The sequence below is a fragment of the Bipolaris victoriae genome (assembly GCF_000527765.1).
Source record: "Bipolaris victoriae FI3 unplaced genomic scaffold scaffold_88, whole genome shotgun sequence".
Lineage (NCBI taxonomy): Eukaryota > Fungi > Ascomycota > Dothideomycetes > Pleosporales > Pleosporaceae > Bipolaris > Bipolaris victoriae.
Genome location: NW_014575304.1, coordinates 45095 through 72863, shown reverse-complemented (window position 1 = coordinate 72863; position 27769 = coordinate 45095). Strand labels below are relative to the sequence as shown.

Below are 27769 nucleotides of genomic sequence, written 5' to 3'. Positions count from 1 at the left end.
TGTGTATGACAAACGAAATCTCCTGATCTATATCCAATCTTTCCTTCTAAACCAACGTCTATACTACCGCTACCGCTGCTACTGCCACCATCACCACCTTCTTCTGCAGTTCACCAAGTCCTCACTCCATGACTAAACCTTAGTACGCACTAGAAGCCGCAGGATACGCCGACTGCGTACCCGAAGGATGAGAAGCAGACGAACTAGTCTCAGCCTTGTACGGGATACCGCACCTCTTCGCACAACTCTCCACAATCTCGGTGAAATCACTCGTAAGCGTGGGCCTGAGTCCCGCAATCTGCTGAGGAGTCAAGAACTCAGAGTATCCCGCACTTGCCTCGAGCACCTCGTCGGGTGTCGCGGAGAAGAAACCACGTGCAGCTTCGACGCGACCGGGGTCGGCGTTGTCGAAACCGGCGACGAAGACGGCAGGTTCGCATTCTGGGTTGAATTGCCAGTGGACGAGACCCTTGGGGAAGAGCATGCCGGTGTAGTTGGAGAGGGTGGTTTCGATTTGCGTGTAGGGACCGATAATGGGGGGTGCGCCGCCGACGACGTGGCCGAAACCTGAGTCGTTTTCGAGGAGGATGGCGCCGAGGAGTTTGCCTTGGACGACGGTGAGGAATTCGTTGGAGCGAGGGTGCCAGTGCGGGGTGTTGAGGCCGCAGGGGTTGACGAAGCCGACGGCGGCGGCGAGGCCGGTGGAGGCGAGGGCGGGGAAGTTGTTCACGGTGGAGAGGAAGATGGAGCCGCCGGTTGGGGGAGTTACGGTGTTGTTGATGAATTGGAAGGTGTCATTTGCGGCGTTGGGGGCGTTGGGGAAGAGGATAGCTTCGCGGGCGGTTTCGGATTGGGCGAGGAGGAGCGCGTTGCGCTGGGTGGTGAGTTGTTCGGCTGTAAGAGCGTTGACGGTGTTGGGGTTGATGAGGCGCTTGATAGCGGGCTGGCGGGCTTCTCCTACTGGAGAGGCGGTCGCGGCTGCCATCAGGAGGGAGAGGATGGAAAGGGAGAGCATCTTGTGTTGATGTTAGGATGAGAGATTGTTGTAGTGGTTGATAGAGAAGTGAAGAGTGTGGTGGGATATCTGAAGCTGGAGTAGGCCCTCCTTTTATCTTCTTCTTCTTCTACCTTTCGGATATACACCTTGAGAGTTAGCATTCTCCTTCCTCAGTGTCGTCACAAGGAAGGCGTGTGCCTTGTCAAGCCACAGCTGATTACAGTATCCACACCAACTGGCACTTCTCATCCACAGATACTTGAACAAGTCTCCAAATCTGGTAGATTTCTCGTTGTACTAATCAGCATAATGGGGGGGGACACATCATCAGGTTCGTTGTGCTTTCCCTTATTCGGTTGAAGACGGGCGAGCGAGGTCACTAGACCATGGAATGTGGGTGTAGGCACTCCATAACGACGCGTATCGTGGGCATCAATAAGCGTTGGTTGTTGAAAATCGCTTGTAAATGGCTCGCCATGCCTTGTCACCGGTGCCACAGTCTTCGAAACCGAAAGGATGCCTTGGATTTTCTTGGTATGCATCAATCCTGCGGAAGATCGTGATAGAGATTTAGCACCTTGCTGTATGCCAACGTAACTTCTCCAGCATCCTTAACTCCATATTTCCGAAGTGAGTGATGAGCAAAAAGGGAGACACGACATTATCTCCGCGATATGACGATGAATCGATACATCTTACTCCAGTTGGTAGTCAGTGCTTTGAACTAAGCCTTCGTGGCCCGGGCTTGGATTGCTTCAACATACTTGACATCTGAGCTATTGTCAGAGTAGTCAGTATATGAGACATTTGTCTCTCGGCCGATTTTTCTCTTCTAGGAATCTTTGAGTATACACCTTCTGACTCATGGTCTGAGCGTCTGGTGTGCGCAGACTGTGAATATCAGGCCCATCGGCAATCTCCGAACCTGTTCACTGACCCAGCTGCATATAACAGGTTTAGTGGTGAGCTTCTTTGAGGAAGAAAGCAAATTTCCCAAACCTCGGGGCCGAGACGGTCCGTTGATTGTAGTGTCGGTCATCTAACCTCGATATAGATGCCAAGGGAGGAAGACGGCCGTAACCAGCGAGCAAGATGTGCTTGGCTAGCTGTATAAGCACATCAAAAAAGCTTATAGCCGTCTTTTACTTGAAAGAATGCCACTTTGGCAGTTGATGGGTGTCACATTAGTTGCCAAGAGCGGAGTACTGTTCTTAGGAGGAAGCGTGGGAATCCTCGTAATCAAGCCTTTGTCTTGGCCGTGACGTTACCTGCCCAGGCACTCTCCGTACCCTCCACCCAACATCTCACGCTGGCGCCATAAGCACGCCCTACACATGGATTCTCTACAGCAACCCATAATTGCGTGCTCATCCTGGTGTGGCGGTGTGATCACACGCTTCCGCGATGACTATGTATGGTCATGTCGAGTCTTCTGACGCAGTCGTGCATATCCATGCTCTTGAGGGATGCCTTCGGGTCGGGAAGAGGCTGAGAGCATGCAGAACCACTTAGGGTCATGGTGCGGTCCGAGCGGCCCGAGATGGTGCTGTACCCGTGATGCTCAACTGTTGGTAGCAGCCGGATTTTAGCACTGTCGATCCTTGTAGTGATTTTAGTAGCAACCCCACCCGAAACTATATTTATCGGAAAACTACAGAAACACCTGGAAAATGTTCAGTGATAATCACGAAGATGCTCGGATTCTTTTCCGTCGGGGCTGAGGTAGGTTTGCCACGGAATCAAAAATGAGGCTTTTTTATTATCGTAGTCCCTTGTTGGTAGGTGAGTTTGGATTGAGCATCATGCATACGTGAGATGTACGAGCAAGTGGGGTTGGTTGTGGCTGAACTACTCTTCTGTAAGCTAGGTCTTATACTTCTCCAGCCACAGAGACAGAGCTTGGAGACCAGATGACCATGAAATGACGAAAAACTTCTTCCGCCACTTGAGAACGACTCTTGAGGTCCTCTTTAAAACCCACTTATACGGCGCGGCTGCTCCGGGTCAAAGGTTCAACATGATGATGGAGCTTCAAGGTCAGTGCTTGCGACTCCTTCGGAAGGTATCTGCATTGAGTATGGAGTGGAGCTGTAGAGGCAGATTTTGCGCAATGTGATTCTAGCATCCGAATATCCGTTGGAACGTCTCTCAAAAGACAAAGATCAGATTACACACATGTGGCGTGCAAAGTGGCTTGAAGTAATCACAGAGGACATGAGTGTCGGGACCTTCCAAAGAACAGTTGTTCGCTACGCCGCCCGTGGCGATTTAATGAGGTGTTAGGCTTACAAAGCCTGGTGGCTTACATACATCACCAATGGCTCGCCACAGAGGATGTAGTGAAGAATGATTGATGTATTCTAATTGCTATCTCTAACCAAGCACCCATGATAAGTCTTGCCGTGAAGTTTAACTAGTACTACCTTACGCGACGCTAGATGGCATCGCATCAACCCTGTAATCTACCCGTCTTTATGTAGCCCGATTTGGATTTCCATCAACAGTAACAGAGATTCCTTCATGAAAGTTGCTATATCTGCTCACTTTTCACTCTCTTGCTCCTGCTGCCAGGCCTCCAGCCACTTGCACTTCTGACCGTCGGGCGCCCACTGCAACGGGCGCGTAACAGCCAACCGCCAGAAACCCATCGACTTCTCGCTGATCCTTGTCTCAGGGTCATGGAATGCATGTTCCAAAGCTTTGAAAAAGGCTTGGCATTCTTTCTGGAGACCCAGCACGCGAAGACAGCGGAGGATGCGCGTGAGGCGGAGGTGATTATGATCAAACAAGCCAGCCCAGTTCTGAAATTGTTTGCGCCAGTTAGGGGCGCGGAAAATATGGCAAGGCAGCGGATTGGAGACTGTGATGTTTTTGTGCGATCCAGGAGGGAAAGTGGACTCTTTTGGGGTTGTCTTGACCCCGGAAGCAGATGCATCTGCGTTGATGGGAGAGTCCGTATTTACGTCAGTCTGGGTAGCTCCAAAAATGGCGTCTTTCTCAGAGTCATTCTCTAGTGTCGTTGATAGGCTGAAGCCGTAGAACTTGAGCATGCGCTCAAAGCTCCGACGCAGCTGTTGGCGAAGTTCACTTCGCGAACGGAATGCTTGCATGACTGCGAGATCAATGACAGGTGCATCCCAGTTGAACATGGAGCCTTCTGGCAATGGAAATAGCATCTGAATGTAGTTGTGTGAGGACTCAAGCTGAGCATCTGGCCATGAAAGGATTTCCTCTAGTGTGCGATTTTTCGCATCTTTGGCTTTGATATTTGGATCATAGAAGCGAACGATGAGCTGGCTCCTGGCCTCAGCGGAGTCCTTTCCAATGTTGAAAGTCGCTGAAGGCCCCATATTGGAGCGCTTCTGTGATGTAGTAGAGACGTCTTGAGCCTTGCGCTTTGCGTGATTTTGTTCGACTGCGCCCGGCTGAGATGTTGATGTTGATGCTAAGACTGTTGGCTGCGATTGTACAGAGGAAGGAGTTTCAGGAGTATTACAGGAATTGGTGTTTGCAGCGGACTCCCCGTCATGGGCCTTATCGCCGGGTGTCCTTTCCATGTTTACTGCCAGTCAGGTGGCTTTAGGCAGCCGTGGTACTGATGTGTCTTTCCACTGCACCAAACAGACAGTACAACCAAGAACAGAGTGAGAAAAATACTTTTCACGTTTCATACAAGCACAAGTATTTGCTACATGCCTCACACTGTCGAGTCGCACATTGCGCACCAAAGATGAGACGAGATAAAAGTAGTAACAGTGGCCCGGATGCATGCAGCTGCAAGACGCTAGCCTGTTGCAGCATAGTCAGTCTTTTTGGCGGCTTCCCCTCCGGCTGTTCAAGCAGCGACGATCTTGCCCCAAAGTCTCCACCCACAACACTTCCATCGAGCTGACAGACACGTCCAGGGCACCATGTTCTTTTTTGCTTCTACTTGTCTACTTGCACACCGACAGCTGAGTTGTATGATTCATGGCAGTCCGCGGCATGGCAGCTTCGTGCAGGCTGACGTCACTGGTGCTGAATGTTGACAAGCACGGTCTCCACTCACATCTAGACCATTCACAGCGCTCGTGTCTCATTCTTGATAGCTAGCACAGCCGAAGGAGTCAACAGACAAACCTGCTCAGCCATGGGCCCATACAGGGTATTCGCCCGCTGTGAGCCGCAGTGGGTATAAAAGTAAAGGATATGAGCGAGAAGTATGGCTCTGTCGAATTTTTCCGGTGGACTTGAAAACTTTCCGCAGACATTGACCTGCTTGGCCCAGCTGAACGATTACGCTGTCCATCGATCATCGGGAAATCGTACAACACAGCACACCTCGAGTCTAAACCGACAAGCGCATCCCTGACAATGGGTTCAGAAGGTGAGTCAAGTCGAGTGACAGTTCCTCGTCTGATTGGACTGCTGCGATGCTCACCACTGAACAGAACAAAAGCCAACGCCTGAGAATGGCACACTGTTCCAGGGCTTCGAGTGGAATGTCCCGGATGATCACAAACACTGGAAGCGTCTCGCTGAACAGCTCCCTAAGCTCAAAGCGATTGGTATCACTAACATTTGGCTACCTCCGGGTTGCAAGGCCGCGAACCCGAAGGGTGTGGGCTACGACATCTATGACCTATACGATCTGGGTGAATTTGATCAGAAAGGCGCCAAAGGCACGAAATGGGGAACAAAGGAAGAGCTATTGGAGCTCGCCAAAGTTGCCAAGGAACATAATGTTGGCCTTTACTGGGATGCCGTGTTGAATCACAAGGCGGGTGCAGATAGGACAGAGAAATGCCGCGTTGTGGAGGTCGACGAGAACGATCGAACAAAGGAGACATCGGATGCCTACGAAATCGAGGGGTGGCTAGGATTCGACTTCCCAGGACGCGGTGAGCAGTATTCCAAGATGAAGTACCACTGGGAGCACTTTTCTGGAACCGACTACAACCAGGCCAACGAGAAGAAAGCCATCTACAAGATTCTGGGCGATAACAAGGGCTGGTCGCAAAGTGTGGACACGGAATCCGGCAATGCTGATTACATGATGTTTGCAGACATTGACTACTCGCACCCTGAAGTTCAAGAAGATGTCAAGAACTGGGGTGTCTGGATAACCAAAGAACTCGGACTTAAGGGGTTCCGCCTCGATGCTGTGCAGCACTTCAGCTCCAGATTTACCAACGAATGGATGAAGAACCTCCGCGAGCACTGCGGAGACGACATCTTCATTGTGGGCGAGTTCTGGTCGGGCGATGTGAAAGAAATGAGCGAATGGCTCGACGGCATGAACCACGAAATTTCCCTTTACGACTCTCCGTTGCTTAACAAGTTTGGCTCGCTATCCACGACGGAATCGGCCGATCTAAGGACAGTGTTTGACGATTCACTGGTCCGGCTGCGGCCGATAGATGCTGTGACGGTTGTCACTAACCACGACACGCAACCGGGACAGGTCATGGAGACCAAGATTGAGGACTTCTTTAAGCCGCTTGCATATGCACTGATTCTGCTGCGACAAGAAGGATACCCATGTCCGTTCTACGGTGATCTGTACGGACTGTCGGAGCCCCACGAAACACCGGCGTCGTGCGGTGGCAAGCTTGCAGACCTTATCCTGGCGCGTAAGCTGTTTGCATACGGAGCGCAGGAGGACTACTTCAACGAGGCCAATTGCATTGGGTTCGTGCGCCGTGGGACGTGGGACAAGGTGGCGGGTCTTGCATGTGTGATGAGCAATGCGGGGCCAGGGCAGATCAAAATGGCGGTTGGCGAGATGCACGCCGGGGAGAAGTGGAGCGACGTGCTTGGATGGGAGCAGGGCGAGGTGGAGATTGACAGCGAAGGCTACGGAGTGTTCAAGTGTCCGGGCACGAGCGTCGCGGTGTGGGTGCGAAGTGATGCTGAGGGACGTGAGCAGTTCCCCACCAACTTGGATGCGGATGTGTATGGCCAGGGATCGTCTGCGTAATGGTTGCGCTGGAGGGTGTACGAGTAGGGTAGTTGAATCACGGCGATGGTGGGCTATGACGCAAGTTCACCCACCCTCGTGTGCCAGATACGCGTGTAATGACTGACATTATATCATTTGAAAAAGAAGACATGGCGTGATGCGCTGTCGTCGCCCTCAGCTCCCAGGTTGTTAGCTGCTGGAAGATGCGCGAAAGTGCGTGGGGCAGCAGACAGGGCTAGCGCCCAAGACAGCCAATCATCCGCCTCACAACAATAGCCGTTTTGGACGTTTCGCGGCCTTTCTGGCAAGCGAGTATGCGACATCCCGCGAAGCATGATCGACTGCCGACGCCGTCAGAATGCTCTGTGTACCATGCACATGCTCGCACTTTGCGCCCGCGACACCGCCAACATGGGAGGCCAACGGCCCCGTCCTGCCGGACATGAAGCCGCATGTGCCATGTGATCCCCGCTATCGCTCTGTCTAGATCTTGGGTCGCGTGTCAGGCTGCCGAGCTTCAATTTAACTCCGCGCCTGCCCGCTCTTCCTCCCTCTGTTTACCCTGCCGACGACCCGACGCAAGCAAATCTTTCACTGACCTCTCCCTCTGGACGCTGTGCTTCTTTCCCCTCAACTTCGCCCAGATTCACTACTAACAAGCGTCTTCTTGCCCACTTCTCATGTCATTGATCCAGCATGTTGGCCAGCAGGAGGGCACTGACCGCGACGAGGCGCTCGTAGATTTGTTTCTACCGCCCATTGACCGCCAGCATAGCCGTCAAGATGCTGCTGACCGCCGTATGTCGCTTGAAAGCGCCATGTCGCATGCCGGCTTCCTCAATCCCCACGGAAAGGCAATTCGGAGGGTCATCAGTTACGATGTGATTCCCAATCCCGACGAGCCTTCCGCAGGCGAGGAGCCGGGAGGTCTGACACCTTACAAAGTGTCCACAACGAAGCGTGTCGGTAAGTATTGCTACTTTGGGTAACCGTAAAGACAAGTCGAGCTCGACTAACCTTGCTTGTAGCACAGGTCATTGCAACGGTCCTCGCCTGTTGGTTTGCCAGCGGCATCGTCTTTGGCTTCGCGGCACTCAAGCCAATTCTCATCAAAGAGGGTGTTTTCCGCAATCTCTGCACTCCCGAGGAAATTGACAATGATGTCGAAGTCTGCTTTGAGCAGGATCTCCGATTGAACTTCTTCTTTTCGCTGGCGTCCACTACTGCAAACGTATCTGCCCTGCCAGTCGGCACACTGCTCGACCGCTACGGCCCCAAGCTCTGCTTTCTTACCGGTTCATTATGTCTTGCTGCTGGCAGCATCCTGATGAGTTTTGCTTCCCAGATCCAGCGCTTTGAAGGCTACACAATTGGCAATTTCTTCCTTGCCTTGGGGGGCACATTTGTCTTCTTACCCTCTTTCCAGATTGCTAATGCATTCCCCAAGTACAGTGGCTCCATCGTTGCACTCGTCACTGGGGCATTTGACGCTTCAGCAGCAGTCTTTCTCTTTTACAGAATCATGTACGATGCCAGTGACAGGACCTTCAAGCCAGAGACATTCTTCTTGGTGTATCTGGTCGTCCCACTCGCAATTGCCATTGCCCAACTTACCTTCCTGCCGACCGAGAACTACAAAACTGAGGCACAGCTTGAGATGAAGATCCAGAAAGCTGAGGATGTTATGCGCGATGTGCACTCCTCGGATGACGAGCTGTCAGATGAGGAGATGTGGAGGCGCCGAAAAGCCCGTAGCGAACGCCGCAAGGAACGACTGAGCAAGCTCGACGACCTTGTTGGCAACGAAGCTGCGCGCAAACTCCGAGAAGAAAAGCGAGAGCAGAATCTAGAGACCTCTGGTGTCTGGGGAGCACTGCACAACAAGTCTGCCAAAGACCAAATGCTGACGCCCTGGTTCATTTTGCTCGTCCTTCTGACTATCATCCAGATGGTGCGCATGAACTACTTCATCGCAACTATCCGCGAGCAGTACACGTACATGCTCGGCTCCGTCGAATTGGCAGAGAAGGTGAACAATTTCTTTGATGTTGCGCTCCCACTTGCCGGAGTACTTGCTACCCCCTTCCTTGGCATCCTGCTTGACAACGTTAGCACCGCCGGCGTCCTCTTTCTTATCGTCGTCATGACTACCGCCATTGGCATCATTGGTTCAATACCTACCCTATGGGCTGGTTACGTCAATGTCGTCCTGTTCGTGTTTCTGCGCCCACTCTATTACTCAGCCATGTCAGACTACGCTACCAAGGTGTTTGGCTTTGCTACGTTTGGCAGGGTATATGGCACCATTATCTGCACATCTGGACTGGTCAACCTTTCGCAGACGGCTATCGACGCATTGACCAAGAGCCTATTCGAGGGCGACCCGACTCCTGTGAACATCTTTTTCGCAGCCTCGGCGTTTGTAGTCGGTATGTCGCTGGTCGTGTACGTTTCAGTCCAGGTGTATCGCATGCGCAAGAAGTTGGATCACGATGATGCAATGACATTTACCAACACCGATGCTGGCTCGGTCATGGAAAGCTTGATGGAAGAGGATGAGCCGAGGAGCTACGGAGCCATCCATCGTCCCCGTCAGCCCTGGGAAGTCTAAATTTCCAACTCTTACCATTTTTATCCGGTTAATTTTCCTATCGACTTTGATCATCGCTACGATTATGACTCGAGTACGGCCGTCACTACATTGAGATGTGTGTTTTCTTTCTCTGCATGGGGCGTTTGTTTTCCTGAGGGCATCCGATAAGATATTTTCATAAGCGTTGTTTTGTTCATGGTCATCATCAAGCGAGCGTTGTACCGAGTTTTCGGGTTTCATGTTTCGATCTGCTCTATCATGTTTGCGTCTGCCAGTCCTTTGTAGACTAGATTGATATTTGTAGAAGTTGTCGCTGTTTGCAGAACCCTATCAATAATATTCTTATCAGCGTCTACCACTCTTTGCAATTTCGCTCTTAGGGCCTAGAATCTTGGAAAAAGACTTGAGCGATCTAACAATATACAGCTGACGAGAGCATATCAAAAATATTCTTGTATTAGTAGCATCTTAACATGGATCTGCATGGGGATATATCCCATCTGTGATTAGTCTTTCATGCAAGATTAATGGCTTAATTCCATTGTCTTGTTCAGCGGAGTGGATCGGGGCAAAAAGTTATTCTCGCAAATTCCGAAAAAGACGTACAGAAATCAGACCATCACACCCGAAACCGTGTAATGTAGGACATATAGAATTTGTGTTGCTTAGTGCATCATACACTGATTGCAGGAATCCTCAAAGGAGGCATGTCCATACAGGCATTTTCGAACAGGCTTTGCAGCTGTCTGGTCGAGTAATTGAACATCTTGTCTTTATCATGCGTTCCCAGACTATCTTCAATCAGGGAGAAAAAGGGTCTACACTGCACAAGGTACCCAAGAGAAATATGTGTTCGGGATGCCCAGTTCAGATGCAGGGAACGAATGACGCGGGGTTTGCAAGATGAGATGGTCCGTGCGGGTTGCTACGGTACAGGGAAGTAGCGTTGGATGACAGCCAACTAGTGCTATTTACACTCGGTCGTCTACGCTCGCACCACCACACATCACATTATCGCGCAGCACATCTTCCTTAGGGCACCAAACTTTGTGTCGAGTTTGTTTTCGGAAAAAAAGAATTCTCTCCTCAGACATACATAACCCTTCAATACCGTCAAGTTGGCGCGCCTCAAAGAATCCCCGGTCCAGCTGGATCCGCCTCTGCCCGTCTCACCAAACAAAATGGCTTTCTCCCCTGGAATGCCCGTCTTCCCCGCCAGCCCCGACCGTGGTGGTGCCATGAAATCGCTATATGGCGACTCTGCAAGTGCATCACCCGTCATGTCCCCATCAACACCGCCACTTCGCACCCACTCACCGCTACGACACACCCACCGTCGAACCGATTCGGACGTCTCCGTCACAGCTCTTACCGGCATGTTTGAGAACCTCGAAGTTAAGGACCCAAGAGAAGCGTCCAGACGCTTCAAGGAATTGCTAGAAAAGGAAAGGATGAGAAACGCAGAGAAGCTGGCCAAGATGGAAAAGGAGCATGCGAAAAAGGAGAAGGAGCACGAAATGGCAATTAGCCGGCGTGACATTCGCATCGAAGAGCTGAAGAGCGAACTTGAGCATGCTAGTGGCTCGCTCGAGGTTGCTATTACAAAGGAACGCTATGAGAAGGAACGCAAGGCGAACAAGGCTGCCATTAACCAATGGGAGACTGTGTTTAAGCAGAACGAAGAGCGATGGAAGGGCATGCAGCACAAGATGGTGAGTTTTGCTTACACGTTTGGCTGACTACATGAATCTCACACTGTACAGATTGAAGCCGAAAACCAGAGCCGAGTCTTCGAGGGCAAATACAAAAGCTACAAGAAGCAGTGGATCGAGGCGAACAACGATAAGCTCCGACATTCATCCATGATTCCACAGCTCCAGTCCAAGATTCAGACCCTTCAGCGTAATTTGCAGCGGGCCGAATCAGATGTCAAGTTCAAGACTGAGGAAGCTGCCAAATACAAGAACGACGTCTACAGCTTGCAGGTCGAAGTCGAAAGCACCAACACTCGCCTCAGCGAAGAGTTGCAGGCACTTAAGGAAAAGTTGAGCCTGGTTGAGGCAGAACGCGATGCTCTCAAGACCAGTCTCAAAGAGGAAGAGGTCTTACGTATCGCTGCCGAGGGCCAGATACCGCTACCCTCCGCCGAGGATGACGAACGCGACGAATTCGCCTCACCAGTCCGATCCCCACGCAAGCAACATAACAACTCTCGCCAGGATGATGACAAGGAAAACGTCTCACCGAAGAAGGGTGCAGTCGAGCTGAGGTTCATCCAGCAAGAGCTAGCTGCAGAAAAGCGCGCCCGCGAGCGTGCTGAGGAGCAGATTGACTACATGAAGATGGAGTGCCAGTTCCAGTGCTGCTCATGCCGCATTGCCGAGACCAGGGGCAAGCAATTCGTTCACGATGACTCTCTCCAAGCCGAAATGCAGCGTATCAAGTCAACATTTACACCTCCAGCTAGCAACCACGAAGACGATGTCATGGAAGATGTAGTCATGAAGCAAGAGCCTGGCGAAGCTGAGCGTCCCATCACGCCAGTGGCTGAACAACCCGCCCAAGAGCCAGATACTATTGTTGCTTTCTCGCCAGTAACAGGTACTTTCCGCTCTGTGCCTTCCCCAGTCAAAGCACAGTCAACAGCCGTCCCGCCCGAGCCATCACTTGTAGTGGAGATGAGTGAGGCACCGCCGATGGATCTTGAGACAAGAGCCATGCCACCTCCTGCTGAGGTCTCTCTTCCAGAGTCTCGTCCAGCGTCTCGCGTAGCTTTTGTGCGAGAGAGCCGCAAGGGCAAGTCAGCAGATATCAACATTCACGAGGATGCTGTTGAGGACAGTGACGACGACGATGCGTCCCCAGCAACTCAAGAACCCGAGCCTACTGGTCCTGTTACACCCTACCTTACCCGCACCATTACTACCACAACAACGATCCCACTACATTTCTCGCCCGCAACCCCGGCATTCAAGGCAGGCCGAGGCCCTATGACACCCTCGACTGTCGCCCATGCTGCAGCAGATGCTCAGACACCTGCCTTGAGCGAGCTGTCATTGAATAAGCTGGGTATTGACCGGGAGGCTGCCCTTGCCGCCATCCGCGAACGACGCGGCCGCGCTAAGAGCATGGCTGCTGGCCAAGGAACGCCAATGAAACAGATGTTTGAGGGAGTGAAGGACCGGAGAGACATCAGTGCCCCTATCCCAAGGGTAAGGAGTGTGTCAAGGATGCGGAGCGTGTCAAGGGCGCAAAAATGATTGTCTAGATGATAAGCGCGTTGTGACGTTGGTGCCTGGTGTGCTGCCCAGGGCGCAGCGAGAGTCGTGATACTACTTGATTTCCCCGTTCGCGGCTTTACTTTGCGCTTAGCGGCATTGCATGGAGTTGGGGCTGCCACTGCTGCATCATTTGGCTGATTTGGCGTTTTGTTCTATATCTCTTATGTTTGTTTTGGGTAGGCTAAAACTGCGTTATATACCACAGTTATGCTTTACGGATGATGAATATATAGTATAGTTATTGTAATTTTTGATATCTGTTCAACCACTTTCGGAACACTGCGTTTGTGTATGCTATTCTAGACATTGATGTGAGCGGAATGGCTGCAAGTTCTGAGCAGGGAATAGATAGTGTGTTGTCCGTGACAGTGCTAGGCAATTCCAACGGATGCCATCAGCATGAGAACAAGTCTGTGGATAATGTAGCGGAAGTAATTCATCCCATGACCTGGTACTCGGCTGTTTTCTCACTAGCGGGTCGTGGCAGAATGCAAAGGCGGTCGGTGGTCTAGCGCCAAGGCGCGACTAGCGCACCATTGGCGAACACACACTAGCGAAATTCCCTTGTAGACACTCACTCGAACTTCAGCGACAACGACTAAGACGCCCAACCCTCTTTCTCCCTCACACACCGACAAACGCAACCATGTCTGACAACGGAGAAATCGAGGTCGAGAACCCCACCGGTATCAACATCCTTCCCAAGGATGTCGCCGAGGAGCAGGGCAGCGTGAAGCTGTTCAACAAGGCAGGCACAATGCGAAAACTACAACGCGAAGCGAATCTAACACTTCACAGTGGTCCTACGAGGAGGTCGAAGTCCGCGACATCTCATTGACGTACGTTTCCCCTACCACGATCTTGCGCCGCACACATACATGAAGGAATATTGTGATGGCATTGGATTCTTTTTGTATTGCGCTGCGAGACCTTCGGCTAACTGAAGCCGCAGCGACTACATCCAGATCCGCTCTCCCGTCTACATCTCACACTCGGCCGGCCGATATGCTGTCAAGCGATTCAGGAAGGCCCAGTGCCCCATCATTGAGCGCCTCACCAACTCGCTCATGATGAACGGCCGCAACAACGGAAAGAAGCTCATGGCTGTGCGCATTGTTGCCCACGCTTTCGAGATCGTACGTCTACCCGCTCTAAAAAAAATCCAGAAATGCAATATTGGCAAGGAAAAGAAGAGTTGGTGCAAGATGGCTGACAATTGCAGATCCACATCATGACCGACCAGAACCCCATCCAGGTCGCCGTCGACGCCATTGTCAACTGCGGTCCCCGTGAAGACTCCACCCGTATTGGTTCCGCCGGTACCGTCCGTCGCCAGGCCGTCGATGTGTCTCCTCTCCGCCGTGTCAACCAGGGTATCTCCCTCCTTACCATTGGTGCCCGTGAGGCGTCTTTCCGCAACATCAAGAGCATTGCCGAGTGCCTTGCTGAGGAGCTGATCAACGCTGCCAAGGGAAGCAGCAACTCGTACGCCATCAAGAAGAAGGATGAGCTCGAGCGTGTCGCCAAGTCCAACCGATAAGGGCGTGCATTCTGTGTATGTGTGTGCATGGTGTCTCTGGATGGAGTTCTTTCGAATGGCTGTTCTGGTCGGATTTTGATCGGACGGGATTGGGGGATCTTATGCATGACATGGCTTCTCTAGGTGAATAAGACCTCCTCTTTCATGGTTGCATGACAAAAAATGGACAATACGATACCAAATTCAAAGCAATTCGACTTTGTTGCGTGCAGGGTGATGTAGGTCCCCCGAAAGGAACATGTTTTTCCTTTAGCGGAGAGACTGGAGTATTGGTGCATACTGTGTAGGATACAGTAGTGCACCCACCAGCCTTTGATGTAGTCAACGATGGTAGAAATATCGTATCATGAATCCGTCTAATGGGGTATTATCCTTCCCTTTTTTTTACAGTACTTTTGAGTCCGATGAAAAGAAGAAGAAAAAGAAAAAAACGGCCCTTTTCGTTATAGCCAATTGCTTTCACGCCTCTACGCCCCGCAGTACCACGTTTTGCAGGATGTTTCCAAAATCCTCAAAGGCCACCTTACCGCCGTGTTCCTGGCCGAAGCGCTCCGCCTCAGCATATGCCTTGTCCATGATCTGCTGATCAATGCGAACGAGCCAGTCCCTGCCGGTGAGCATGACAGTCCTCCCTTCTGTCGTCAACTGGCCCAGTAATCCGGATGCCCTGACCAATCTCTCCACCCACACTCTATCTTTGCCTTCCTTCCACGCCGCCTCGACCAAATCCACACATCCGGCCTCTTCAATCCTATTCTTTACATAACTAACCACGCGCTCCCTCCTCTCAGCCTCTTCGTCCGCCTCCCTCTCGCGTTCCCTCTTCAGCGCCTCCCGCTCTTCTCGCTCCTTTGCCCGAATCACCTCCTCAGCCGCAGCCCGACGCTCTCGTTCGAGTGCGAGCGCCGCCTCGCGCTCCTCGCGGCCCTCATCTTCTTGTCGACGCCGGATCTCGGCTTCCTGGCGGAGCCACTCGTTGTACGCGCGCTGCTGGTCTCTGCGGGCGAGGGACTTTGCTTTTTTGGTGCCGACGGTGCGGTGGGTGGGGGTTGCGCGGGCGGGTTGTTGCGGAGGCGGGTTGGCGGGGCCTGGGGCGAAGGGGTCGCGGTGCTCGTCGTCTTCGACGTGGGCTTGGTGGCGGGGCGCTGGTGGTGGTGTGGGTGCGCGTGGTCGGGCGGCGCCGGGGGTGGTGTCGGGTTCGTCGTCGTCTTGGAAGACAAGGCGCTCATCTAGGGGTGGGTCGGCGGCGGCTTGTGTGTCGCTGTTTGGGAGGTCGTTGCCGGGTTGATCTGTGGGTTCGTGCGTGTCTGTCTGGTCCGAAGGCGTGCGGTGAGCGCCTTGTTGGCGGGCATTGTACCATTCACCGATTTGCGGGGCAAAATATAGGGTTCCGCAGAGTATGGCTGTGTGTAATAGATCTTGCGATAGTGGTGTGCCGGCGCGGGTGAATGGGAGGAGGAAGTTGAGTAGGGTGAAGGGAAGAGATAGTATGGCCCCCATTTTCGTGGTTGTTTCGCTGTCTCCTTGACTTATTTCCGGGGGACAAAGTTTGGGGGTTGGAAATTTGTGTTGAAGCGACAATGTCGTTCCGGATGGATCGACTTGGCTCAAGGTCCCATGGAGAAAGTCGATTGAGATTCAGTTTACTGAGTACTTTTTTACTGTCCTGAAAATCGGCGAGGGGACGTGTAAACGTATTGGTGAGTGGCCATTTGTGTGAAAGTGAGTCTGGAGTTGATGATGCAACAGCGCCCTTCCGCTCGCAACGGCGGGAGTTTGGTCCGCTAGCGCCGCATTGGGACTAGCGCTCAACCTTGATGATTGCGCAGGTCAGCCATATCAACCAAGCATAGCTTGCGAGATCTTTGCTACTCCTTCGGCTCTGGTCTTGACTATACCGTCTCTCAGGCTTATTGTGATAACAAAAAAGATGAATTCCATTGCTAAATGCCTATACTTTGCGCACTGGTAGCAACGGGCTAACTTTCTTCCTTACGGCCGTAACTTCTGTTTCGCCTGTGGCACAATTTACACAACTGAGCAAAGGACATACCAGGCTTGCGCCCCGCATTCGCCCAATGCAGCTTAGGGGCTCGGAAAGAATAGCATTTTGGTCACAGTGGCCGCCCGTTGCATAGACTTGCGGCCGAAACTAACAGCATCGGAGGTTTATTCCTCCATCCTCCTCTCAAACGTGTGGGACACCAGCCACAACTCAGCCGCCCGACCCGTAGTGCAGCGCCAAGAATCGCTCTTGTACGGTCGAAAGGGTTCACATTACATGCAATTCTGGTCCAGAAGTCGTTCATGCCACCAATTACCGACATTTGCGATATTTTTGTGATGTCTCAGAGATCTCTTGGGTGTGGGGAATAGTCACAATACCGGATTATCACCCGCAACCCTCACCAATCATGTTATCTGAGAAGCAAATCATCCTCAGAATCGGCGAAACAAGCGCTGACGAACGCGACTGAGATGTATGCACTTGGCGTTGAGAGAGCGCATTACGGTCCATACTACGCCATACGCACGCTAGATGTCATGGCATCCCGGCGTCTCCGTTGAGGGGCAATGTAGAATCCACTTTCACAAGACTGTGGCATAGCTCACCTGATATGGCTCGTTATATATAAGAGCAATTCCCAGATGAAGGAACAGACGACATTCAGACAACGAACCATCCTTCAACACTACATTTACTCTCGGACTATTCAGAGTGAACGTCTTGAGCCAGTTTCATTTCAAGTACAACCTTCATCTCCTTTTCAGCTCTAATCTACCAATTCACTTTAAGTCTTTTACTACCGATCAAGTCGACCCCGACCTCTTTTCTAGACATAGCCCAATATGGTCGTCGCAACAACTGATGTCTGGCCTAATACTGCTGGTTTCGACACGGATTATCAAGAGCACGAACCCGTCGAGCTCGCCGTTCACGGTAACATCCCACGATATGCTGCAGGTGTTCTTTACAGGACAGGACCTCTGGGCTTCAAGGCGAAAACAGACGATGGCAAAATATGGGCAGCAAAACATTGGTTCGACGGCTTCTCCTGCGTCCATCGCTTCCAGATCGACTTCCCGGATGGTAGCAGTACTCCCAAAGTCACCTATCGATCCAGACGTACAGTAGACGAGTACATCAACATGGTTCGCACCACCGGCAAGCTTGAGACTGCGACTTTCGGTGCGAAGCGCGACCCCTGCGAGAGCTTCTTCCAAAAGGTCATGAGCATATTCGTACCCAAGCTGAAGAACGAGAAGAACGTTGGAGTGACTCTATCCATCAACATGCCTGGAAGCGAAAAGGTTGCCCGTGGTAAGCCACTCGAGACCAGCAATCATACCAGTGGCATAAAGACGCTGTGTGCGAAGACAGATTCTAGCGCTCTCAAGTTGATTGATCCTGAGACTTTAGAGCCAAAGGGGTATGCTCGCCAATCCGCCCTCCACCCAGACCTCAGAGGGCCCTTCTCCGCCGCGCATGCAAAGTCCGACCCCAACACGGGCGACATGTACAACTTCAATCTCGAGTTCGGTGCTCTTGGTTGCACATATCGCGTCTTCCGCGTATCGGCGGCCACAGGAGAAACAGAAATTCTTGCGACCTTCCCCGGTACACCAGCATACATTCACTCTATTTTCCTGTCTGAGAGCTATGTCATTGTCTGCGTTTGGAACTCTCACATCACATGGAACGGCATTGGGCTTCTGTGGCACAAGAACATTGTCGACGCCATTGCTCCTTTCGATCCCAACTCGAAAGCCCGCTGGTACGTCGTCGATCGCAAATCAGACAAGGGTCTGGTTGCAACCTTTGAGAGCGACCCTTTCTTCTGCTTCCATAGCATCAATGCCTGGGAAGAACCGTCTGCCTCTGATAAGAGCAAGACCGACGTCATTGTGGAACTGAGCATGTTCGAGAACCTCGACGTTGTAAAGCGCTTCTACTATGACAACATCATTTCCTCCATCGACACACCAGAATTCAACGGCGAGAAGCGCATGTCTTGTCTCCCCATGCAGACACGATTCCGCCTCCCCAGCGTCGACGCCGGTTTGCCTCCTACAACACCTCTGCCAGCTGAACTTGTATTTAAGGCGGAGAAGTTCAACTCCATGGAACTCGGCACCATCAACCCAGCCTACCTCCTTCGTCCCCACCGCTACACCTACGGCTGTGCTGACCGTCTCCGATCAACCTTCTTCGACGGCATCGTCAAATTTGATAACCACACGATGAAGTCTATCTTCTGGGAGGTGGAAGGTCACACGCCCGGTGAGCCAATTTTCATTGCTGATCCAGAGGGCACCGAGGAAGACGACGGTGTTCTGTTGAGTGTAGTACTTGACGGATACAAGGAGAAGAGCTACCTACTTGTCCTCAAAGCAAAGGACCTGAGCGTCTTGGGCAGAGCAGATATGCATGGACCTATGAGCTTCGGATTCCACGGCACATTTGGTGGTGCGAGAGCGAAATACAGGGGAGACATCTAAATCGAGGGGCTTATTTTTTCAAAAACCGTAATCTGTTTTATTTGGGAAAAAACAATTATATATCTAGAACGTAATCACCACCTATCTCACCAATTGATTTGCAAATTCAACCGTTCTCCTCCCCTCCATGCCCTCCTCCACCTATCCACACTCTCCGCCCGCCCACTCCACACCAGTGAATCTCACATCCACCAATTTATTTCTCAGGCTCACGATCCAAAACAGGGACGATGAAGTTGCCGGTATAAGGACGAAGATCCTTTCCGCCATTGACCTTGATGTCAACCTTGTGGTTTCCCGTCGCGACCAACTTGGCTGGCTTGGTAATGCACTGGCGCATACTGAAGACTGTTTTTGCAAAAGAATTTTCGTTAGCCAAGCTATTCTTTATCTCCATCTCATCCCCATTCCCAAACAAAAACACACACACACACACACACACACACACACACACACACACACACACACACACAGAAGAGACGAAGGGAGGAAAGGGGAGAACTTACTCTCAGTCTGATTATCGTACGAATAAGTAAGCGAGTTGGGCGTGCAGACGGGTGTTGTACGTCCGTTGCGAAACGTATAACTGGCTGTGCAGTCCGTGACGAGGGGCTTCTTGTAGTAAGGGGAGTTGAACTCGGCGTGCAGTTTCTCGGTATAGCCTGCTCCGGTGTGGAAGTCGTGGTAGATGGTTACGTTCCAGTAGCCGATGTCTGAGATGGAGGGGGCGGCGCTGACGGCCGCGATGAGGGTGAGGAGGGCGGTGGTGGTGAATTGCATGGTTGCTGTGTTGTTTTTGTCGTTGTTGGGGTGGGTTGAAGGGTATTGTAGTAAAGAATGGTAGATGGAATGCTGTGGTGATGTTGGAACTGGTTGTCCTGGCGGCAGTGTCTTTATATGTTATTTTTTCCCTCCTCTAGTCTACCTGTGCCCCCGCCCCCCCTTGATAGCCGATGCTTCTCGTAACTAAGGTTTAAGATTTACTTGTGTCGGAGAAGCTTGATCGGTGCTAAGAAGTGGCTTCGGCTTTACTCGTGCTTGGAAGTACGAAAGCTTAATGTCACGATCTTCTAACGTCAAGCCACATATCGGGCGGTCTAGAAACTCGCCCTGGACCTAAGGCAGTAATTTTCACGTATTTGAAGTATATTTTCTTTTTTGTGGCGCAAATAGTGCAGACGGAAATGAGTCCGGGAGCTGTGCAGAGGTGTAGACGAACCGGAATGAAATGCGGAGTCGGGAGGGGCAGAAGAGAGGCAAGAGTGGTCTTTTTTTAGGTCACATATTATTTGGGTAGGTTAACTGTGGCTTCTCGTGCGGCTAATATCTGTGCAGATTAAAGGGATGAACGCTGCACAACAATTTTCCTATTCCACATGCAACTTTACTAGATCCTCAGACATGTATCTCCGCATCTCCTTTCGCACATGTATAACGATCTTCACAACCAGTTTTTGACTTTCAAGTTTTTGTTTTTACTTAACCACCGTAGGTACACGAATGTCAGATGTAACGTGTAAGACGGATGAGTAGTTCCGAAATTGATGTACACTATGATTAAATTATACAATACTAAGCATCATATCGCCAGTGGCGTAATGTGGGCGACAATTTCATCATCCAGACTTCAAAGTTTTGGAATTGTTCGGAGAGTTCGCAAGGTGCTCTGGTTGGATAAGAGGTGTAAGTGCTGATGTTCCGCACTCACATTACTTACTAGTGGCTAATTATAGCCACCAGCGGTGTGGAGAAAGTAAGCAATACGATGTAAGGGCATTTTCTGCCAACTTCATTTGATTGGTCCAATTGCAAAAATAACTCAATCGATACGGTGCGCGATCTGACTGCACGCTCGTGTTTGTGCATTTACTTTTTCTTTTGTGTTTTACACCGAGTGTTGACTATGCGGGCGTGAAGGTAAGATCATGTGCGTTTGACTTTGTATGATAGCCAATGAGAATGTTGATGATTGTCATGAAGGGTTCTCTGCAAGGGGGAGTGGTAATGGAATAGAGCGACACTAAGTCTAACTGAGTCGCTGCTGTAGTGGCCAAGATAGGGGGTGGTAGTTATAAAGACGGCGCGACGCCTGCGAAGAGGCTACACACTAAGAAACGCTGCACCCGCTGTGACAAGAATGCGCACGACTCTTGTACTGACGACAAAAAGTTGAGTCTCTGAAAACTGCAGCAGATCTGAGTGACTCTATGCTGCATTCATGAATAGCAAGCATGGTGATAGTGCTACACGATGTTGCTGCCCAGCTGTTATATTGTACTGGTGTTTTGTAGGGCACACCCTTATCCGCTTTACCTCGAGCCTCCACCAGATTGGGAATTTCGTAGCTCATAATGGTGATGACTTGAACAATAAGGAGATGTTATATTCAAATCCCGATGGGCAGTTCATCGTCGGGCGAGCAATCCAGTGGACTACCAATAGCGAATCCCCCTTTTGATATTATTTTTAGCGAGGATATATCACGTGGTTTGCGCCCGGCTCTCGAGTCATCGCATATTCACCGGAGGCGTCGAAATTTTGAACTATGTTTTCTAGATTCTAAAGAACCATCTTTTAGACAGCTGCAAAAACCTGTTATCGTCCAATGACGACTTGAGCTGTCAAATCTTGTGTCCGGGTACTCCCGAATTCTCAATTTCGCCGAGCAATTCCGAATACCCGAGTTTTAATCGACACCACGCGCCAATCAAGAGCTGGAGTAACGGGGCACGGCTGATCAGCGACCATGTGGGTGAGGCTCTTAATGTGGGTCAAGATAGTAACAACTATTCATGTGAAGCCATTCGGCGATGGCTCGGTTTTGCTTTGGTGCAAAATCACGGTCTGCAAACGCATATATACCGCCACAATGCAGAACCTTCAAGTCACAGATCAGTCGTTCAAATACCATCTTTTCAACTTACGCAACGCCCTTCATTAATACGACTCTTGAGATAACATAACTCATTCGCTATTTTCTTTCCATACTCACCATGGTCGAATCAACCTCCAAAACCTCGAGCCGTAGCTCTTCTGTGACCGCAACCCCTGGCCCATCCAACTCGTCGGTTCAGCACCACGCATTGTCAGCTTCTTCACTTCGATCTGCGCTCAAGAAGCCATTCCAGGGCTGGAGCAAGGAGCTTCTTCGAGCACGAGACAACGACGATGACGACTACAATTTTTCGAGTGGTATGCGTCGTGGCGCGCAATACTACAACGACGAAGCCTAAGACACTGCTCAACCAAGCGACAAAAGAAAAGGAAGTTGATGGGAGATGAAGTGGTGGAAGGATAACTTGGTGACTGGCTTGCATTGGTCGGAGAGATGCAAGCTGATTTTGGCTATATCGGGGCACTGTTTTGTGCTTCGTGAAGGCCTGTGGCGATATTGATTGCGTACAGAGCGGTGTCAGCGTTGCGTTTCCGTGCTATTTATTATCGATACCCGGCTCATTTCATTATTGTAATTTTGCGCAATCAATCCTTGTTCAATTTGACGAGATCCGCGGGCCGCAGCAGTCGAGACCGATGCGTTGATCATCGACGTCTGGTGTCATGTTATGTCATAAAGTCTTGGCGCATGTCGCTCTCAAGATCTATGTTCCCTGCTCTTTTGGACGTCAACTATACACCTTGAACTTGACGTCCACAACGTGATCCGGCTTCTATTGCGCTCTCGTCGAACCGATGGCCCCTTTGCTCCATATTGTGCTAGGGCGCGCTAACTCCAGGCTGGCTTAACGAGATTGCCATCACCCCGGCATTGGTTCGCAAGGCGACGCCCGAAACACGCCTCAACGAATGCACACCAGGCCAAGCCGTTCAAATCATCGAACCCTAGCGATAGGATCAATACACAACTGAATTATCGGTGTAGCAGAGGCTATGCATGGCGGACCAGAAGAGCAAGGGCCTTTGGACCTTGAGATCGCTGGCCAGATCACTGTCAGCAGTTCAACACCATAGCCATTTACAGCGCTGCAAGCCTCGTGCGATGCCCATTCTGATGAATGCCCTGCTCTGCTGCATACATACTATTGTGGAGAATTTTCCATAATTTCTTCTAGGCAACGATCTGGAATGGGTTTCAGCTAGCCCAGGTTAGTGGCCAATCAGCCTGAAAATGTACTAGGCGGATCAATATCCAGGGGCTGTGCGCCTAAGGCCGCCTGCATCGTGCGTTGTTCCCGCTGTCATGCAAGCAGACAGCCAAAGTCCTCCTGGTTAAATAGACTGCGGTATCCCGATCTACGCCTTCACAGCTAAGCTTCGCTCGTTACTGCTTGTTGTTCCTAGCCTAATAATCGCACATTCTTTTCCAACGACAGACCAATCCCGGTTCAAAACACCCAAATCAGCATAATGTCTAAGATTTACTCCACCGCTCTTCTTGTCTCATGCGCGGCTGCGCAATTGACCACTTCGGCATGGATGGCGGGCACCGGAAGCTACAGCCTTTCGTATGTTGCTTCCGTAATCGCTGTTGAAAATGATCGTACTACAATGTCTCTTGACGTTCAGGGCATGACCGTAAGCAGAGATAAAGTTTGGCTCTATTAACACATACTTATATCAAGTTCAGGAAGACCTAGGTGCGGCAGCCGAGATAGGCCAGACAGTCACTCTTCAAGGCAACACCTTCTACGCAGTCAATGCTGTGGCCGAGAACGAAGGTGTGACTGTCACCATCATGGGACAATGCACACGCCAGAACACCGATGATCAGGAAGCTACATGCACCATGTCGACAAAGGGTCTCGAGGCCGCCATCAGCTCAGCATGTGCAAGTGCCGATTCTGAGGACGAGCTGTGCAGTGAGGGAGATCTTGACACGACCACTACTACAACACTGCCAGACGGTTACTTCAACATGGTTCAGGTTGTCGTTACATCTGGTGAGAACCTGCTCCCCAGCGCTTCTGCAGCTGCTACACCTTCTGCCGGCAGTGCTTCAGTCACCTCTTCCAAGCCATCCGCTACCAACTCCGCCAAGCCCACTTCTTCCGGATCAGAGGTGGCTGCTAGCTCTGGAGCTTCCCGTACTTCCCAGGCTTCATCAGCAGCCCCTGAGGCTACTAACGCTGCGCCCTTGATGGCCATGGTTCCTGCTTTGGCAGGTCTCGGTGCCGCTGCTGCTTTCTTCTTGTAAACGTTTTGGAGGAGATTTTACCGTCCTACTTCAAAAACCTCGAGTAGTTTTCCGCGTCACGAAACCGACACCACGAACCGCCCAAAGTCTATCATACCCAGTTATTTACTCTTTTTTAATGATATAAAATTCTCATGCTGTTTTGAAACCACCGTTCGCAAGTAAACATACTTTCAACTAAGAAGACCTTTTTCCCGGATTTTGATAATTCGTTCTCATGGCTCAAGACAGACCAGTCTCTCCCCTTTTTTCCCAAAACAGCAAACTCCATCTTTATCTTTCATCACTTTTCCGCAGTACACATGCCCTTCACACTCGCTGCTCGCGCACTTCCAGCTGCTTACTTCACCTCCTTTCTCCAACACATAACATCCCCCTTTACATCCTCTTACCCCTACTGCCGCTCCATGCGCACCTCGCGAATGCCTACACCGCATATCCCACGGAAACGCATCGCTCTTCACTACCACCGTTTTCGTCGGCAAACCCGGCAAGTCTTCAAGCGACACGCGGCTAAAGTCAGCATGCGAGTTTGGACGCGGCAGTTCTGGGATGTCATGCGCATTTTGGCGAGTCGAAGTGCCTCCTGGTCTTAGCGACATCCAGCGGCGCGGTGGGCGTGGCGGGACTAGAACTGTGAGTTTGTAGGGGAGTTTGCTCCATTCGTACTCCTCTAGGGGGTCTATGCTTGGTTCGTAATACATTTTGTCCTGGATTTCTAGCGAGAGATGGTGTATGTGTGTATGGGTTATGGAGATGTTTTTGCAGTGCTGGGAGGTATATTGCAGTAGATGTTGGCTGTAAATAAGAGGTGTGAGAGTTTCTTTACTGATTGCGAGACAAGGACTTTGTGTGGGTGATTGCGCGTTGATCTGCGCTGTGATTGGAGCGGTGAAGGACAAACGAGGGACGTTGTGTTAGACAATGCGTTGATGGCCAATGAATTGTTGGAGTCATTGTTCAGCTGCGGCGTTTGGCCACTGATACGCTGGATGTGAATACATGGCAACGACACAAGGACGACGCGAACACGTGTCTACCAAAAACAAATTGCACGATACTTATTGAAGTTGTTGGATGTTCCAGCAATTCTCTTAAGGTTTGCTGTATTTGTAGTTCGTCCTTATTTTGAAACAGTCGGAGAGTGATGTTCGTATCACTAACGGAAGTTTTTAAGCAACAGGACATTTACTTAGGGTGGAAACTTGACAAGGTAACTAACGATGCAAAGATGTTCATCAGAAAAGTCTTCCATTGACTATTTATGGGATTTCGCTTATATTCATGCCTCCAAACGAGACGATATTAGTGAAGCTGCAAACTTCTCGCCCTTGGCCTTTTACAAACACTTCGTTTACACCTGCCATTCATGCCTGATCCGGATTCACGAACATGTCGACCTAAATTAATGCGAGAGGTGATTACTGCCTCTCATTTCGGTTCTTTGTTCAACCGTAATTCGTTCAAGACCTCGTAATGGAGAGATTTATCAACACTCAACTTCACCCAGTCGATGCGTGCAGCATCTGCACTGAGCCCTTCAGCACGACTCACCAACCTGTAGCGCTCCCATGCCAGCATATATTTGGCCACAACTGTATTAAGAAATGGCTTACCAGCGGGCGAGGCAACACAAATGCCTGCCCAACATGTCGCCATATCTTAGTCCCGAAGCCCAACCCCCGGGGCTCCTTCAACGTACAGTCGATATGGCAGGAACTTTGTCACCAACCCAACGAGCGTCTCCAAGTCTTCATGCGAAAACTTTGGTCAGGCCTCCAGAACCTCTGGAAAAGCCACCCCAGAGGCTCCTTTTCCGTAACCTCCATCCTCAACCAAGCCATCATCCCCGCCCTCACACACACAATCCGCACCACACGTCCCTCCCCAGACCAAACCCCCGATCCAGTGCTGGACTGCTACAACCTCATCTCTGCATCCTGGGACTCCTTAGGGAGACCCGACATCGCTGCCGGTCTCGCCATCCCCCTCGTCCGCCTCGCCCGTCTAACCGCGAACGCAGGCGCCGTCCTTCTCAAATGGCTCACAACAAGCTCGCGTACAAATCGCCTCATCTGGCGCGCAAACGCCTGTATCCCCTTAAACTCCGATCACATCTCCTGGGACTTCATCATGCAAGCCGCCGCACCGGCTTCCGTCCGCTACTTCGACCTGCTGCACCTCTACACCGTGCTGATCAGCCAGGGCATCGCGCATTTCCCCGCTCCACACCCCTTTCCTTCCCGCAGACACGAAGTCGTGAATTTAGTAGTCGAGCGGTGCTGTAGTAAGATTGGGGGTGGAGGGTGTGCGTGGAGGGGGAGGCCGAGTAGTGAGTTTAAGGATGTGCTTGTGGGGGTTTATGAGGAGTTGAGACGGTGGCAGGGGGAGAAGGGGAGGATGAGTTTGAGGGGGAGTTATGAGGAGGAGGGGGTTGTGAGGGGGGTTTGGGCACTGAGTGTGTGGGGTAAGGAGAGGGTGGCGAGCGCTTGAGTAGAGATGTACGGTAGTAGGGATGGAAGTGGGCTCATCCGGTGGCCGAAATTGTCAAGATCCCACTAATTTCACTACTATTACATGACTATTACAACGTAACCATAATAGTAAAACAGGAATCGTAGTACTTGGAATTTTCTTCTACATCTTGCTTGCATGTACGCTACTTATGTACCTGTCTTGCCTACAGTGCCTTTGCGACAGTTCACCCACCTCAGCGCGCGCTCATATTAACTAAACTCTCGCTCTAGAGCATCTCCGGCCTAACCTCCCACCTACTAGGTCATCTGTCGCCGAAGTACCGAGATTGTGTCATGGTTAGCCGTTCTTGGCACACAAGGTTTCTCGTCAAACATGGATTAATGTTGCCTTTAGGTAGCTATGGCGAGAATACCTCGTAATCTTATTTAGTGCCGAAGCTATCATGTCTTCATTCCTCCGCGATAACGCTGGACTAATAACAAAACTCGAAATAATTATTCACTATAGAAGGACTAATGTTAGTCGCGCTGGGGATTTGCATTTCGAATACATTTGCTTACTGCCTGATAGATTTCTTGACGATATCTAAACCCTACCCAACCCTACCCCTCCTAGGGGCCTGCGCATGATGTTCCCGCATTGCCGGGGCCGCAACTTGTAGACCCTGGATAAAAGTCGACGTTTTGGCGGCCAATTGGAAAGTTCCGGTTGTTGTCACACCCATGATGAGTGTTTGGATTGGTATGTTTTTGGCACTGTGTCTGTTAGTTGATAAAGTAATACGAGATCGTGATACTAATACAGTAGGTCCAGAGGCCGGAGCGTCCACTAGGAGATGAATCGGTAGTGCAACACAAACTCTCAGCACTAACCACAGTGGCCAGCGTAGTAAAGATTGTAGTTAGAATCAGGAATTTCATATTTTGAGATATAGAAGGTGAAGGTATTATATGTAGTTAAGTGATTTGTTCTCCGTTAAGTAAACTTGAGTGTAGAGTCAGTAGTGCATGGCAACGCGACTTTATACAGTTCTTCGACACTTATTATAATTACTAGAATATCCTTCATACTGCGGTACATAACATAACTCTCGTACAGTAGAGACACTAAAATGGACCTTTAGGCCTTTCTTCGGATTATTTGATATAGAAAATACGACGCTTATAATGTAGATTCTACTAAATATGGTATAGCTTCTACACTATGTGGTATTATGTCGGTGCACAAAGTCGCTAGCGGCCTTGATGTACACAACACGATCCAAGGCCAGGGACATCGGAGAGATTT

General features: G+C 50.8%; 13 protein-coding genes across 13 annotated transcripts; 8 read left to right on the top strand and 5 right to left on the bottom strand.

Moving 5' to 3' along the window:
• Positions 1-139: 139 nt before the first annotated feature.
• On the bottom strand, positions 140-985 carry COCVIDRAFT_107808 (hypothetical protein; the record flags this gene model as incomplete). Its single annotated transcript, XM_014697895.1, has 1 exon — positions 140-985. The coding sequence occupies one exon, from the start codon at positions 983-985 to the stop codon at positions 140-142; it is 846 nt and encodes a 281-aa protein (XP_014553381.1).
• A 2552-nt stretch (positions 986-3537) lies between these two features.
• On the bottom strand, positions 3538-4554 carry COCVIDRAFT_29415 (hypothetical protein; the record flags this gene model as incomplete). Its single annotated transcript, XM_014697894.1, has 1 exon — positions 3538-4554. The coding sequence occupies one exon, from the start codon at positions 4552-4554 to the stop codon at positions 3538-3540; it is 1017 nt and encodes a 338-aa protein (XP_014553380.1).
• A 796-nt stretch (positions 4555-5350) lies between these two features.
• On the top strand, positions 5351-6956 carry COCVIDRAFT_40601 (glycoside hydrolase family 13 protein; the record flags this gene model as incomplete). The annotated part of the gene is made up of 2 exons (XM_014697893.1): positions 5351-5363; positions 5428-6956. 2 exons carry the CDS (start codon positions 5351-5353, stop codon positions 6954-6956), a joined length of 1542 nt encoding a protein of 513 aa, XP_014553379.1.
• Positions 6957-7618: 662 nt separating this feature from the next.
• On the top strand, positions 7619-9549 carry COCVIDRAFT_107842 (hypothetical protein; the record flags this gene model as incomplete). Its single annotated transcript, XM_014697892.1, has 2 exons — positions 7619-7904; positions 7967-9549. 2 exons carry the CDS (start codon positions 7619-7621, stop codon positions 9547-9549), a joined length of 1869 nt encoding a protein of 622 aa, XP_014553378.1.
• A 1163-nt stretch (positions 9550-10712) lies between these two features.
• On the top strand, positions 10713-12791 carry COCVIDRAFT_29412 (hypothetical protein; the record flags this gene model as incomplete). Its single annotated transcript, XM_014697891.1, has 2 exons — positions 10713-11243; positions 11295-12791. The coding sequence occupies 2 exons, from the start codon at positions 10713-10715 to the stop codon at positions 12789-12791; spliced, it is 2028 nt and encodes a 675-aa protein (XP_014553377.1).
• Positions 12792-13458: 667 nt separating this feature from the next.
• COCVIDRAFT_107869 (hypothetical protein) lies at positions 13459-14352 on the top strand (the record flags this gene model as incomplete). The annotated part of the gene is made up of 4 exons (XM_014697890.1): positions 13459-13542; positions 13611-13651; positions 13765-13948; positions 14035-14352. 4 exons carry the CDS (start codon positions 13459-13461, stop codon positions 14350-14352), a joined length of 627 nt encoding a protein of 208 aa, XP_014553376.1.
• A 459-nt stretch (positions 14353-14811) lies between these two features.
• Positions 14812-15852, bottom strand: COCVIDRAFT_40597 (hypothetical protein; the record flags this gene model as incomplete). Its single annotated transcript, XM_014697889.1, has 1 exon — positions 14812-15852. The coding sequence occupies one exon, from the start codon at positions 15850-15852 to the stop codon at positions 14812-14814; it is 1041 nt and encodes a 346-aa protein (XP_014553375.1).
• Positions 15853-17202: 1350 nt separating this feature from the next.
• Positions 17203-18852, top strand: COCVIDRAFT_40596 (hypothetical protein; the record flags this gene model as incomplete). The annotated part of the gene is made up of 1 exon (XM_014697888.1): positions 17203-18852. One exon carries the CDS (start codon positions 17203-17205, stop codon positions 18850-18852), a length of 1650 nt encoding a protein of 549 aa, XP_014553374.1.
• Positions 18853-19048: 196 nt separating this feature from the next.
• On the bottom strand, positions 19049-19632 carry COCVIDRAFT_107816 (hypothetical protein; the record flags this gene model as incomplete). Its single annotated transcript, XM_014697887.1, has 2 exons — positions 19049-19200; positions 19359-19632. The coding sequence occupies 2 exons, from the start codon at positions 19630-19632 to the stop codon at positions 19049-19051; spliced, it is 426 nt and encodes a 141-aa protein (XP_014553373.1).
• Positions 19633-21845: 2213 nt separating this feature from the next.
• Positions 21846-22085, top strand: COCVIDRAFT_107830 (hypothetical protein; the record flags this gene model as incomplete). Its single annotated transcript, XM_014697886.1, has 1 exon — positions 21846-22085. One exon carries the CDS (start codon positions 21846-21848, stop codon positions 22083-22085), a length of 240 nt encoding a protein of 79 aa, XP_014553372.1.
• Positions 22086-23217: 1132 nt separating this feature from the next.
• On the top strand, positions 23218-24004 carry COCVIDRAFT_29406 (hypothetical protein; the record flags this gene model as incomplete). Its single annotated transcript, XM_014697885.1, has 2 exons — positions 23218-23385; positions 23438-24004. 2 exons carry the CDS (start codon positions 23218-23220, stop codon positions 24002-24004), a joined length of 735 nt encoding a protein of 244 aa, XP_014553371.1.
• Positions 24005-24219: 215 nt separating this feature from the next.
• Positions 24220-24708, bottom strand: COCVIDRAFT_107796 (hypothetical protein; the record flags this gene model as incomplete). Its single annotated transcript, XM_014697884.1, has 1 exon — positions 24220-24708. One exon carries the CDS (start codon positions 24706-24708, stop codon positions 24220-24222), a length of 489 nt encoding a protein of 162 aa, XP_014553370.1.
• A 772-nt stretch (positions 24709-25480) lies between these two features.
• Positions 25481-26497, top strand: COCVIDRAFT_40591 (hypothetical protein; the record flags this gene model as incomplete). The annotated part of the gene is made up of 1 exon (XM_014697883.1): positions 25481-26497. One exon carries the CDS (start codon positions 25481-25483, stop codon positions 26495-26497), a length of 1017 nt encoding a protein of 338 aa, XP_014553369.1.
• Positions 26498-27769: the final 1272 nt, after the last annotated feature.